Source organism: Petromyzon marinus, chromosome 69 (assembly GCF_048934315.1).
Source record: "Petromyzon marinus isolate PM22_M1 ecotype Great Lakes invasive population chromosome 69, UKy_Petmar_22M1.pri1.0, whole genome shotgun sequence".
NCBI classification, from domain to species: Eukaryota; Metazoa; Chordata; class Hyperoartia; order Petromyzontiformes; family Petromyzontidae; genus Petromyzon; species Petromyzon marinus.
Genome location: NC_133735.1, coordinates 8547846 through 8560916, shown reverse-complemented (window position 1 = coordinate 8560916; position 13071 = coordinate 8547846). Strand labels below are relative to the sequence as shown.

The following is a 13071-nucleotide window of genomic DNA, read 5'->3' as shown; positions in this document are numbered from 1 at the left end:
GACTCACTCAACTCTTGTGGTGGACTCACTCAACTATGTGGTGGACTCACTCAACTCTGTGGTGGACTCAACTCTGTGGTGGACTCACTCAACTCTTGTGGTGGACTCACTCAACTCCGTGGTGGACTAAACTCTGTGGTGGACTCACTCAACTCTTGTGGTGGACTCACTCAGCACTGTGGTGGACTAAACTCTGTGGTGGACTCACTCAACTCTTGTGGTGGACTCACTCAGCACTGTGGTGGACTCAACTCTGTGGTGGACTCAACTCTACCAACTCGAACCTCCTCTACCTCCTCCACCTCATCCTGCTCCTCCACCTCATCCTGCTCGTCCATCTTCTCCACCACCTCCACCACCTCCACCACCTCCACCACGCCCTTACCCCCGCCCCCACCCCCGCCCCCACCCCCCGCCCACCCCCGCCCCCCACCCCCGCCCCTCGCTCTTCACTTGCGTTTGGCCGCTTGTCCCCGGCTCTTCCGCTCTGCATGGAAAGACAAAAAGACAGAAAGACAAAGGTCCCCCGTGTAGCCTTTAACAGACTGGGCAAAGTGCTGTTAGTCGCACACACACACACACACATAGACACACACACACAGACACACACACACGTAGACACACACACAGACTCACACAGACACACACACACAGACACACACACACAGACACACATAGACACACACACACACGTAGACACACACACACACGTAGACACACACACACACACACAGACTCACACAGACACACACACACAGACACACACACACAGGACACACACGTAGACACACACAACAACAACAACCGCCATTCGCCACTAAGTGGCGGTGACGTCACCACGACGCTTGTGCCAGGCTATGTGCACCCTGAGGCCACGTGGAGTGTCGAACGCCCGCTGGCAGGAGGTCACGTGGCAGACCCAGGTGCCACGGGTCGACTGACTGAGATGACTGGCTGATGCACCACCTGTGCCCCCTACTGTGCCAACCTGCTGTGCTTTAGCCACCCGGCGCTCCGCTCGTTGTTGTGAGCGTCGCTCCTCCGCCCTCCGTTGTTGTTGGAGGGCGACTGCCTCCAACTGCCCAGTAGCGTCCTTCACGAGCCTCCTCCACAGAGGCCGATCTTGACACCGCTGGTACCAGTCATCGGCAAGTCCACTCAGCTCCACGTCCTCCTGTACCACATCACTCCATCTCTTCTCTAGCCCGTGCCGCGCCCGTTTAGCCCCTTCGATCCGGCCGAACAAAAGCTGTTTAGCCATGCGGTAGCTGGGCATGCGGGCTACATGACCCAGCCAACGCAGCCTTACCTGCTGGAGGAGCTCACCGATGGGACCTTGCCCAGATCTTTCAAGGATTTGTGAGCTCCTCACACAATCCAGCCTGGTTAAACCCAGGATGGATCGTAGGCAGGCCAGCCTAAAATTTTCCAACCGGCGAAGATGCTCCATTAAGGGGGTCCACGTTTCGCAAGCGTAGAGAAGGGAGGGAATGACTGTGGCCGTGAAGACCTGAAGCTTAGTGCGGAGGCGACAGACCAGGTAGCTTCCACACAGCGTTACACAACCGATGAAAAGATATTGCCGCTCGACTGATTCGGAGTGAGACCTCTGCTGTTAAACTCAAGCCGGCCATAAGCACACTGCCCAGGTATGGGAAACTCTCCACTCTCTCCACAACTGCTCCATCACAAATTAGGAGTTGTGGGGGTGGAGTGTCCGATGGTACAAAATACCCAGGCAGGTGCTTAGTTTTGGTGGGGCTGATGGTAAGGCCCCATCTCTTAGTGGCACGCTCCAGTCTCAGCAGCAGCGTCTCCAACTCCTCCTCTGAATGAGCAGCTATTACCAAATCATCGGCATACATAACGTGGTTGAGCGATAGGGAGCCATCCCTTGACCGCACCCGGGCATCGATCAGCCTCCCATCGTATCTGTACCATATGGAGATTCCCCCAATACAGCTATTGAAGGCTTCACGAACTACGTGGTCAAAATAGATGTTAAATAATGTGGGAGCCAGAGGACATCCCTGTCGCACCCCCAAGGTGTACAGGGAATGGCTCTGACTCCCGGCCACGTAGTTTTACCCGGGCCCGCTCACCATCATGAAGGTCCTTAATGATCGTGAGCAGAGGGTCAGGGACTCCAAAAGCACGAAGAACGACCCAGAGCCCAGGGCCTACCGATGGTATCATAGACCTTGACCAGGTCAATAAAGCAGAGACGTAGGTCTTGTTGGATTTCCCTACACCTCTGCTGTAGCAGACGGACAGAAAATATGGCATCTGTGCAGGACCGCCCTTTCCTGAAACCGCATTGGGGCTCCGCAAGCCTCTCCTCAGCGTGCCTGGCAAGGCGATGCTGAATAATCCTTGCCAGGACCTTTCCCGGCACACTGAGGAGTGAGATCCCCCTGTAGTTGTTACAGTCTGTGCGGTCCCCCTTCTTAAAGAGGGGGACCACCAGGGCATCCTTCCAATCCTGCGGAACCCGTCCAGTGGTCCAGATTGTTGTTATCATGATGTCATAGAGGGCAGTCTGTGCACAAACGCCTCTGCTGTAGCAAGACGGACAGGTTAGAGACACGGGGGGGGGGGGGGAGCAAAGGGGGGGGGGGAGCAAAGGGGGGGGGAGCAAAGGGGGGGGGGGGAGCAAAGGGAGGGGGGAGGGGTTGGCACGGAGGGGCAGGAGCTGGGTAGAGCAACCTTTGTAAGGGGAGGCGGCGGAGGCGGCGGAGGCGGCGGAGGCGGCGGAGGCGGCGGAGGCGGCGGAGGCGGCGGAGGCGGTCGGGTGGTCGAGGGAGCGCCGGAGCAGCGCGTAGTCGGGGGCTGCGTCGTACGGCAGCTGGAAGGCGTGCTCCAGGAAGTCCTCCAGGCCTGGGGGGGGGCGGGGGGGGGGTGGGTGGGGGGCCACCGGCGGACAGTCAGGCGGGAGGTGGGGGGGTTGTGGGAGGTCGGCTGGTTCACCGGTGGCTTAGCCACGGTAACCACGGTGACGACGGAGATGACGTAACACTCGCCGCCGTCAGATGACCGACACGCACGCCGCTCCCGCCGTCGTCCACGGTGACTATGGTAACCACGGTGACGACGGCGGCGATGACGTAACACTCGCCGCTGTCACGTGGACGACACGCACGCCGCTCCCGCCGTCGTCCACGGTGACTATGGTAACCACGGTGACCACGGCGGCGATGACGTAACACTCGCCGCCGTCACGTGGACGTTCAGCACGCCGCTCCCGCCGTCGTCCACGGTGACCACGGTGACCACGGTGATGATGTAACACTCGCCGCCGTCACGTGGACGACACGCAAGCCGCTCCCGCCGTGAGCCACGGTAACCATGGTGACCACGGTGACGACGGCGATGATGACGTAACACTCGCCGCCGTCACGTGGACAACACGCACGCCGCTCCCTCCATCACCCACGGTCACCACGGTAACCACGGTGACCACGGCGACGACGGCGGCGATGACGTAACACTCGCCGCCGTCACGTGGACGTTCAGCACGCCGCTCCCGCCCTCACCCACAGTAACCACGGTGACCACGGCGACGATGACGTAACACTCGCCGCCGTCACGTGGACGTTCAGCACGCCTCTCCCTCCGTCACCCACGGTGACCACGGTAACCACGGTGACCACGGTAACCACGGCGACCACGGCGGCGATGACGTAACACTCGCCGACGTCACGTGGACGTTCAGCACGCCGCGTAGCTCTTTTAGAGGGGCGACGTGGGACCATCGCAAGCGTTGGCAGCCCAACCGAGTGGCTTATCACGTGGAGGGTTGAGACATCAGCAGCCAAACTCGAAAACAGCGTTCACGTTGGCACTGAATGTGCAGGTGGGGGGTGGGGAAACCGGCAGTGCCAGAGACAAATCCACGCGACCCCCACGGAGACTCCAAATCTACAGCAGCAGCAGCAGGCATCGTCAGGGGAGGGATCGAAGCCCACGACCTCCTGTGTACCAGGTGAGGTAGTCAACATCTCATAGCCACCATGATGATGATGATGAGAGAGAGACGCAGACTCCAAATCTACAGCAGTAGCAGGCATCGTCAGGGTCTGGGATTGAACCCACGACCTCCTGTGTACCAGGTGAGGTAGTCAACATCTCATAGCCACCGTGGTGTCAGGGTCTGGGATCGAACCCACGACCTCCTGCGTACCGGGCGAGGTAGTCAACATCTCATAACCACTGTGGTGTCAGGGTCTGGGATCGAACCCACGACCTCCTGCGTACCAGGCGAGGTAGTCAACATCTCATAGCCACCGTGATGATGATGATGATAGAGACACAGACTCCAAATCTACAGCAGTAGCAGACATCGTCAGGGTCGGGATCGAACTCGCGACCTCCTGTGTACCAGGCGAGGTAGTCAACATCTCATAGCCACTGTGGTGTCAGGGTCTGGGATCGAACCCACGACCTCCTGTGTACCGGGCGAGGTAGTCAACATCTCATAGCCACTGTGGTGTCAGGGTCTGGGATCGAACCCACGACCTCCTGCGTACCAGGCGAGGTAGTCAACATCTCATAACCACTGTGGTGTCAGGGTCTGGGATCGAACCCACGACCTCCTGCGTACCAGGCGAGGTAGTCAACATCTCATAGCCACCGTGGTGTTAGGGTCTGTGATCGAACCCACGACCTCCTGTGTACCAGGTGAGGTAGTCAACATCTCATAGCCACCGTGATGATGATGATGAGAGAGAGAGACGCAGACTCTAAATCTACAGCAGTAGCAGACGTCGTCAGGGTCGGGATCGAACCCGCGACCTCCTGTGTACCAGGCGAGGTAGTCAACATCTCATAGCCACTGTGGTGTCAGGGTCTGGGATCGAACCCACGACCTCCTGTGTACCAGGTGAGGTAGTCAACATCTCATAACCACTGTGGTGTCAGGGTCTGGGATCGAACCCACGACCTCCTGTGTACCAGGTGAGGTAGTCAACATCTCATAACCACTGTGGTGTCAGGGTTTGGGATCGAACCCACGACCTCCTGTGTACCAGGCGAGGTAGTCAACATCTCATAGCCACCGTGGTGTCAGGGTTTGGGATCGAACCCACGACCTCCTGCGTACCAGGCGAGGTAGTCAACATCTCATCGCCACCGTGGTGATGATGATGAGAGAGAGACGCAGACTCCAAATCTACAGCAGCAGCAGGCATCGTCAGGGTCTGGGATTGAACCCACGACCTCCTGCGTACCAGGCGAGGTAGTCAACATCTCCTAGCCACCGTGGTGTCAGGGTCTGGGATCGAACCCACGAACCTCCTGCGTACCAGGCGAGGTAGTCAACATCTCATCGCCACCGCGGCGCACCTACAACGATTGCCCTCGACCACCCCAGCCGCCATAGGAATGTGGAATTGCCACCACGGCCTCTGTGTGTGGTGTACAGGGGCAGCTGTCCCTGTGACACACGTGGTGGTTGAGTTGCTGCTGCTGCTGTGTGTGTGCTGTAGCGTAGGGGAACCCCCAGGGGCAGCTGTCCCTGTGACTCACGTGGTGGTTGAGTTGCTGCTGCTGTGTGTGTGGTGTACAGGGGCAGCTGTCCCTGTGACACACGTGGTGGTTGAGTTGCTGCTGCTGTGTGTGTGGTGTACAGGGGCAGCTGCCCCTGTGACACACGTGGTGGTTGAGTTGCTGCTGCTGTGTGTGTGGTGTACAGGGGCAGCTGTCCCTGTGACACACGTGGTGGTTGAGTTGCTGCTGCTGTGTGCGTGCGTGGTGTAGCGTAGGGGAACCCCCAGGGGCAGCTGTCCCTGTGACTCACGTGGTGGTTGAGTTGCTGCTGTGCTGTGTGTGTGGTGTACAGGGGCAGCTGTCCCTGTGACACACGTGGTGGTTGAGTTGCTGCTGCTGTGTGTGTGTGTGCTGTAGCGTAGGGGAACCCCCAGGGGCAGCTGTCCCTGTGACTCACGTGGTGGTTGAGTTGCTGCTGCTGTGTGTGTGCGTGGTGTAGGGGAACCCCCAGGGGCAGCTGTCCCTGTGACTCACGTGGTGGTTGAGTTGCTGCTGCTGTGTGTGTGCGTGGTGTAGCGTAGGGGAACCCCCAGGGGCAGCTGTCCCTGTGACTCACGTGGTGGTTGAGTTGCTGCTGCTGCTGTGTGTGTGCTGTAGCGTAGGGGAACCCCCAGGGGCAGCTGTCCCTGTGACACACGTGGTGGTTGAGTTGCTGCTGTGCTGTGTGTGTGGTGTAGCGTAGGGGAACCCCCAGGGGCAGCTGTCCCTGTGACACACGTGGTGGTTGAGTTGCTGCTGCTGTGTGTGCGTGGTGTAGCGTAGGGGAACCCCCAGGGGCAGCTGTCCCTGTGACACACGTGGTGGTTGAGTTGCTGCTGCTGCTGTGTGTGTGGTGTAGCGTAGGGGAACCCCCAGGGGCAGCTGTCCCTGTGACACACGTGGTGGTTGAGTTGCTGCTGCTGTGTGTGTGCGTGGTGTAGTGTAGGGGAACCCCCAGGGGCAGCTGTCCCTATGACTCACGTGGTGGTTGAGTTGCTCTGCTGCTGCTGTGTGCGTGGTGTAGCGTAGGGGAACCCCCAGGGGCAGCTGTCCCTGTGACTCACGTGGTGGTTGAGTTGCTGCTGTGCTGTGTGTGTGGTGTACAGGGGCAGCTGTCCCTGTGACTCACGTGGTGGTTGAGTTGCTGCTGCTGTGTGTGTGCTGTAGCGTAGGGGAACCCCCAGGGGCAGCTGTCCCTGTGACTCACGTGGTGGTTGAGTTGCTGCTGCTGTGTGTGTGCGTGGTGTAGCGTAGGGGAACCCCCAGGGGCAGCTGTCCCTGTGACACACGTGGTGGTTGAGTTGCTGCTGCTGTGTGTGTGCTGTAGCATAGGGGAACCCCCAGGGGCAGCTGTCCCTGTGACACACGTGGTGGTTGAGTTGCTGCTGTGCTGTGTGTGTGGTGTACAGGGGCAGCTGTCCCTGTGACTCACGTGGTGGTTGAGTTGCTGCTGCTGTGTGTGTGCGTGGTGTAGCGTAGGGGAACCCCCAGGGGCAGCTGTCCCTGTGACACACGTGGTGGTTGAGTAGCCATGGTTGCTGCTGCTGCTGCTGTGCTGTGTGTGGCTATGCCCAATTCCAATGAACAGCGTTGGAGGGGGACACTGTGGCTGATGCCCCCCTCCACTCCCCCCACTCACCGCATGCACCAGCAGCAGCAGCAGCAGGCGGAGCTCTTAGCAGCACATCCCGGATGAGCGTCGGAACCGCTTCCCTGTAGCTGCACACGGAGGAGATGGAGACGCAGGTCCGTAGAGAGACACGCGGAGACACGCGGAGACACACGGAGACACGCGGAGACACACGGAGACACAAAGATACACAGAGAGACACACGGAGACACAAAGATACACAGAGATACACGGAGACACAAAGATACACAGAGACACATAGAGACACACGGAGACACAGAGACACACAGAGAACACACGGAGACACGCGGAGACACACGGAGACACACGGAGACACACGGAGACACATAGAGACACACGGAGACACACAGATACACAGAGACACACGGAGACACACGGAGACACAGAGATACACATAACAACCGCCATTCGCCACTAAGTGGTGGTGATGTCACCACGACGCTTGTGCCAGGCCATGTGCACCTTGAGGCCACGTGAAGTGTCGAACGCCCGCTGGCAGGAGGTCACGGGGCAGACCCAAGTGCCACGGGTCGACTGACTGCGATGACTGGCTGATGCACCACCTGTGCCCCCTACTGTGCCAACCTGCTGTGCTTTAGCCACCCGGCGCTCCGCTCGTTGTTGTGAGCGTCGCTCCTCCGCCCTCCGTTGTTGTTGGAGGGCGACTGCCTCCAACTGCCCAGTAGCGTCCTTCACGAGCCTCCTCCACAGAGGCCGATCTTGACACCGCTGGTACCAGTCATCGGCAAGTCCACTCAGCTCCACGTCCTCCTGTACCACATCACTCCATCTCTTCTCTAGCCCGTGCCGCGCCCGTTTAGCCCCCTCGATCTGGCCGAACAAAAGCTGTTTCGGCATGCGATGGCTGGGCATGCGGGCTACATGACCCAGCCAACGCAGCCTTGCCTGCCGGAGGAGCTCACCGATGGGACCTTGCCCAGATCTTTCAAGGATTTGTGAGCTCCTCACACAATCCAGCCTGGTTAAACCCAGGATGGATCGTAGGCAGGCCAGCCTAAATGTTTCTAACTGGCGAAGATGTTCCATTAGGGGGGTCCACGTTTCGCAAGCGTAGAGAAGGGAGGGAATGACCGTGGCCGAGAAGACCTGAAGCTTAGTGCGGAGCGACAGACCAGGTAGCTTCCACACAGCGTTACGCAACCGATGAAAAGATATTGCCGCTCGACTGATTCGGAGTGAGACCTCTGCTGTTAAACTGGAGCCAGTCATAAGCACACTGCCCAGGTATGGGAAACTCTCCACTCTCTCCACAACTGCCCCATCACCGATTGGGAGTTGTGGGGGTGGAGTGTCCGATGGTACAAAATACACACAGACACACACAGACACACACACACTGACACACGCACAGACACAGACACACACACACTCACACACACACACACAGACACACACACACAGACACACACACACACACTGACACACAGACAAACACAGACACAGACGCACACAGACACACACACACACTGACACACACACACACACACAGACACACGCACAGACACAGACGCACACAGACACACACACACTGACACACACACACTGACACACACACACAGACACACACAGACACACACACAGACGCACACACACACAGACACACACACACACTGACACACACACAGACACACACTGACACACACACACACTGACACACACACACACACACATACACACAGACACACACACAGACACACACACAGACACACACACACAGACACACACACACACAGACACACACAGACACACACACAGACACACACACAGACACACACACACACTGACACACGCACTGACACACATTGACACACACACTGACACACACACACACAGACTGACACACACACACACTGACATACACACACACACACACTGACACACACACACACACAGACACACACAGACACACACACACAGACACACACACACAGACACACACACACACACTGACACACACACACAGACACACACACACACAGACACACACAGACACACACACAGACACACACACTGACACACACACACACTGACACACACACACAGACACACACACACACACTGACACACACACTGACACACACAGACACACACAACAACAACAACAACAACCGCCATTCGCCACTAAGTGGCGGTGACGTCACCACGACGCTTGTGCCAGGCTATGTGCACCCTGAGGCCACGTGAAGTGTCGAACGCCCGCTGGCAGGAGGTCACGGGGCAGACCCAGGTGCCACGGGTCGACTGACTGAGATGACTGGCTGATGCACCACCTGTGCCCCCTACTGTGCCAACCTGCTGTGCTTTAGCCACCCGGCGCTCCGCTCGCTGTTGTGAGCGTCGCTCCTCCGCCCTCCGTTGTTGTTGGAGGGCGACTGCCTCCAACTGCCCAGTAGCATCCTTCACGAGCCTCCTCCACAGAGGCCGATCTTGACACCGCTGGTACCAGTCATCGGCAAGTCCACTCAGCTCCACGTCCTCCTGTACCACATCACTCCATCTCTTCTCTAGCCCGTGCCGCGCCCGCTTAGCCCCCTCAATCCGGCCAAACAAAAGCTGTTTCGGCATGCGGTGGCTGGGCATGCGGGCTACATGACCCAGCCATCGCAGCCTTGCCTGCCGGAGGAGCTCACCGATGGGACCCTGCCCAGATCTTTCAAGGATTTGTGAGCTCCTCACACAATCCAGTCTGGTTAAACCCAGGATGGATCGTAGGCAGGTCAGCCTAAATGTTTCTAACCGGCGAAGATGTTCCATTAGGGGGGTCCACGTTTCGCAAGCGTAGAGAAGGGAGGGAATGACCGTGGCCGAGAAGACCTGAAGCTTAGTGCGGAGCGACAGACCAGGTAGCTTCCACACAGCGTTACGCAACCGATGAAAAGATATTGCCGCTCGACTGATTCGGAGTGAGACCTCTGCTGTTAAACTGGAGCCAGTCATAAGCACACTGCCCAGGTATGGGAAACTCTCCACTCTCTCCACAACTGCCCCATCACCGATTGGGAGTTGTGGGGGTGGAGTGTCCGATGGTACAAAATACCCAGGCAGGTGCTTAGTTTTGGTGGGGCTGATGGTAAGGCCCCACCTCTTAGTGGCACGCTCCAGTCTCAGCAGCAGCGTCTCCAACTCCTCCTCTGACTGAGCAGCTATTACCAAGTCATCTGCATACATAACGTGGTTGAGCAATAGGGAGCCATCCCTTGACCGCACCCGGGCATCGATTAGCCTCCCATTATATCTGTACCATATGGAGATTCCCCCGGTACAGCTATTGAAGGCTTCACGAACTACGTGGTCAAAATAGATGTTAAATAATGTGGGAGCCAGAGGACATCCCTGTCGCACCCCAAGGTGTACAGGGAATGGCTCTGACTCCCGGCCACGTAGTTTTACCCGGGCCCGCTCACCATCATGAAGGTCCTTAATGATCGTGAGCAGAGGGTCAGGTACTCCAAAAGCACGAAGAACGACCCAGAGCCCAGGCCTACTGATGGTATCATAGGCCTTGACCAGGTCAATAAAGCAGAGATGTAGGTCTTGTTGGAATTCCCTACACCTCTGCTGTAGCAGACGGACAGAAAATATGGCATCTGTGCAGGACCGCCCTTTCCTGAAACCGCATTGGGGCTCCGCAAGCCTCTCCTCAGCGTGCCTGGCAAGGCGATGCTGAATAATCCTTGCCAGGACCTTTCCCGGCACACTGAGGAGTGAGATGCCCCTGTAGTTGTTACAGTCTGTGCGGTCCCCCTTCTTAAAAAGGGGGACCACCAGGGCATCCTTCCAATCCTGCGGAACCCGTCCAGTGGTCCAGACTGTTGTTATGATGTCATATAGGGCAGTCTGTGCACAAACGCCACCCTCCCTCAGCATTTCGCTTGGGAGATCATCTCTGCCCGCTGCCTTTCCTGGTCTCAGACTCCGGATCGCCTTCAATACTTCCTCAGCAGATGGCACCTCAGCCAGCCACTCACAGGGGGTGACTTCATCCAATATTTGAGGCACCGCAGCCTCAGCAGGGTTATCCTCACTTTGTGCCACGATGTTTTCCTGGCTGTGGGATTTTCCCTCCCCCAGGACCTCACAGAAATGCTCAGCAAATCTGCGAACCTGTTCCTGGGGGTCGGAAATTGGATCACCGTTTTTTCCCCTAATGATGGTAATAGGTGTGGCGCTGCAGGTTACTTTTTTGATGGAGTTAAATAGCGATTTGTGATCACGGGCCACTGAGGCAGACTCCATCTCCTCAGCAACCCGCGACCACCACCCATCCTTGCAGCGCCTCACGGCTCTCCGAACCTCCGAGCGAAGGCTGCGGTAAGCCTCCTCATTCTCTGACGTGGGATTCTGTAGCCGATGACAGTGGGCCTGTCGCTTTTTCTCAACCATCCTGAACAACTCCTCTGTCATCCAGGGTGTCTGGGGAGGTCTGGACCGCGTACCCAAAGCAGCCATTGCAGCTGCATGAGTCACAGTCCTAAACCTCGCCCATTTACCCTCGACATCCGGAGGAGTCGGGGACGATGCCAATCCCAGCCGCAAGCGATGATGAAATTCTCGCTTGCAACTTTCATCAGATAACTGAGACCAGGCCACTTTAGGTTGGAATGGGGTCCTGGGTGTACACCCACCACCGGAGTGGAAGAATGGCAGGCGCATCTTACAGATGACTAGTCGATGGTCAGAGGGCAGATCAGCTCCACGGTAGGTCCTGGTGTCAAGGACATGGGCTCGCATTCGCTGGTCCGTCACTATGTAGTCCAGCAGATGTTCTTGCTTGGACCCGGCATGCATCCATGATGTTGTGTGGATGCGCCGATGCCGGAACAGCGTGTTGGTAATTACAAGCCCATGGGCTGCACAAAAATCTAGCAGCCTCCTACCGTTGTTATTGAGCTGATCTGGCCCATGCCCTCCAATCACTCCAGACCAGGTGCCAGTATCATGACCAACTCGGGCATTGAAGTCACCCAACATGATGACTCTATCCCGAGGGGCCACTTTAGCCAGCACCTGTGACAGGAGGTCATAGAAGGCATCTGACTCATCGGCTTTGCCTGCATCCCTCCACGGATGTTCATCTTCGGTGGGGGCATAAGTAACCACGACCACCATTCCTCGCCTCCGGTTGATGGGAAGGCGAGCCCAAAGTAGCCTGGGGCTTACAGCTTCCCACACCTCACCGCCACGCTCCCACGCCCCCTTCATTCTTTTGTTCAAAAGAAGACCCACACCCTGTTGTTTGGCAGTCTGCTGCCCCGAGTAGAGGACTGTCCACCCCTCATGGTGGCAGGAGCCAGAGCCGGTCCACCGGACCTCCTGAATGCCGCATAGATCCAGGCGGTACCGGTCCAGCTCCCGACAGAGGAGTGGCAGCCTCTCCTCTGCAGTGAGCGTTCGAACATTCCACGTGGCCACCCGTAGTGGCTTTTCGTTGTTTCTGGAGTAGCCCCGAGGGTAGGTATTCAATCTCCTGGCTCCGCCAATTGGGGTTTGGCCAGGAGACGTCATAGACGCCTGGCCCCCCGGGGCCTCCGGCACAAGCTTAGTTGTTACATATTTCACTTTAATTCGTGGTTTTGTGGTAATTAATTGAAGGTGGAGGGGTTACCAGCCCCTCGCACCCGTCCAGAGCCCCCGTTTAGCCCCTGTGGTGGACACATATGCCATGAGGGGAGGAGCCAATCAAAATTGGAACTCCCCCCACAGCACTGTCCACGACAGAGTTGCCCGTCCGGCACCGCGAGGAGGTAGGGGGTTGTTTTGCCGGACACACACACACTGACACACACACACACTGACACACACACACTGACACACACTGACACACACACTGACACACACACACACACACCCGCTGTCCGGCCGGCACCGCTACCTGA

At 57.7% G+C, this 13071-nt stretch overlaps 1 protein-coding gene across 1 annotated transcript in view; it reads right to left on the bottom strand.

Annotated features, from left to right (window-relative positions):
- Positions 1-420: 420 nt before the first annotated feature.
- LOC142906735 (serine/threonine-protein kinase VRK3-like) overlaps positions 421-13071 on the bottom strand; it is a 37260-nt gene continuing 24609 nt past the window's right edge. The window contains exons 6-9 of the mRNA XM_076055130.1: positions 13068-13071; positions 7163-7242; positions 2707-2877; positions 421-487 (exon numbers count right to left, since the gene is read on the bottom strand). The exon at positions 13068-13071 is cut by the window's right edge and continues 117 nt beyond it. Of these exons, the coding sequence (XP_075911245.1) occupies positions 450-487; positions 2707-2877; positions 7163-7242; positions 13068-13071 (293 nt within the window). The 3' untranslated portion in view covers positions 421-449. The remainder of the gene's footprint in view (positions 488-2706; positions 2878-7162; positions 7243-13067) is intronic.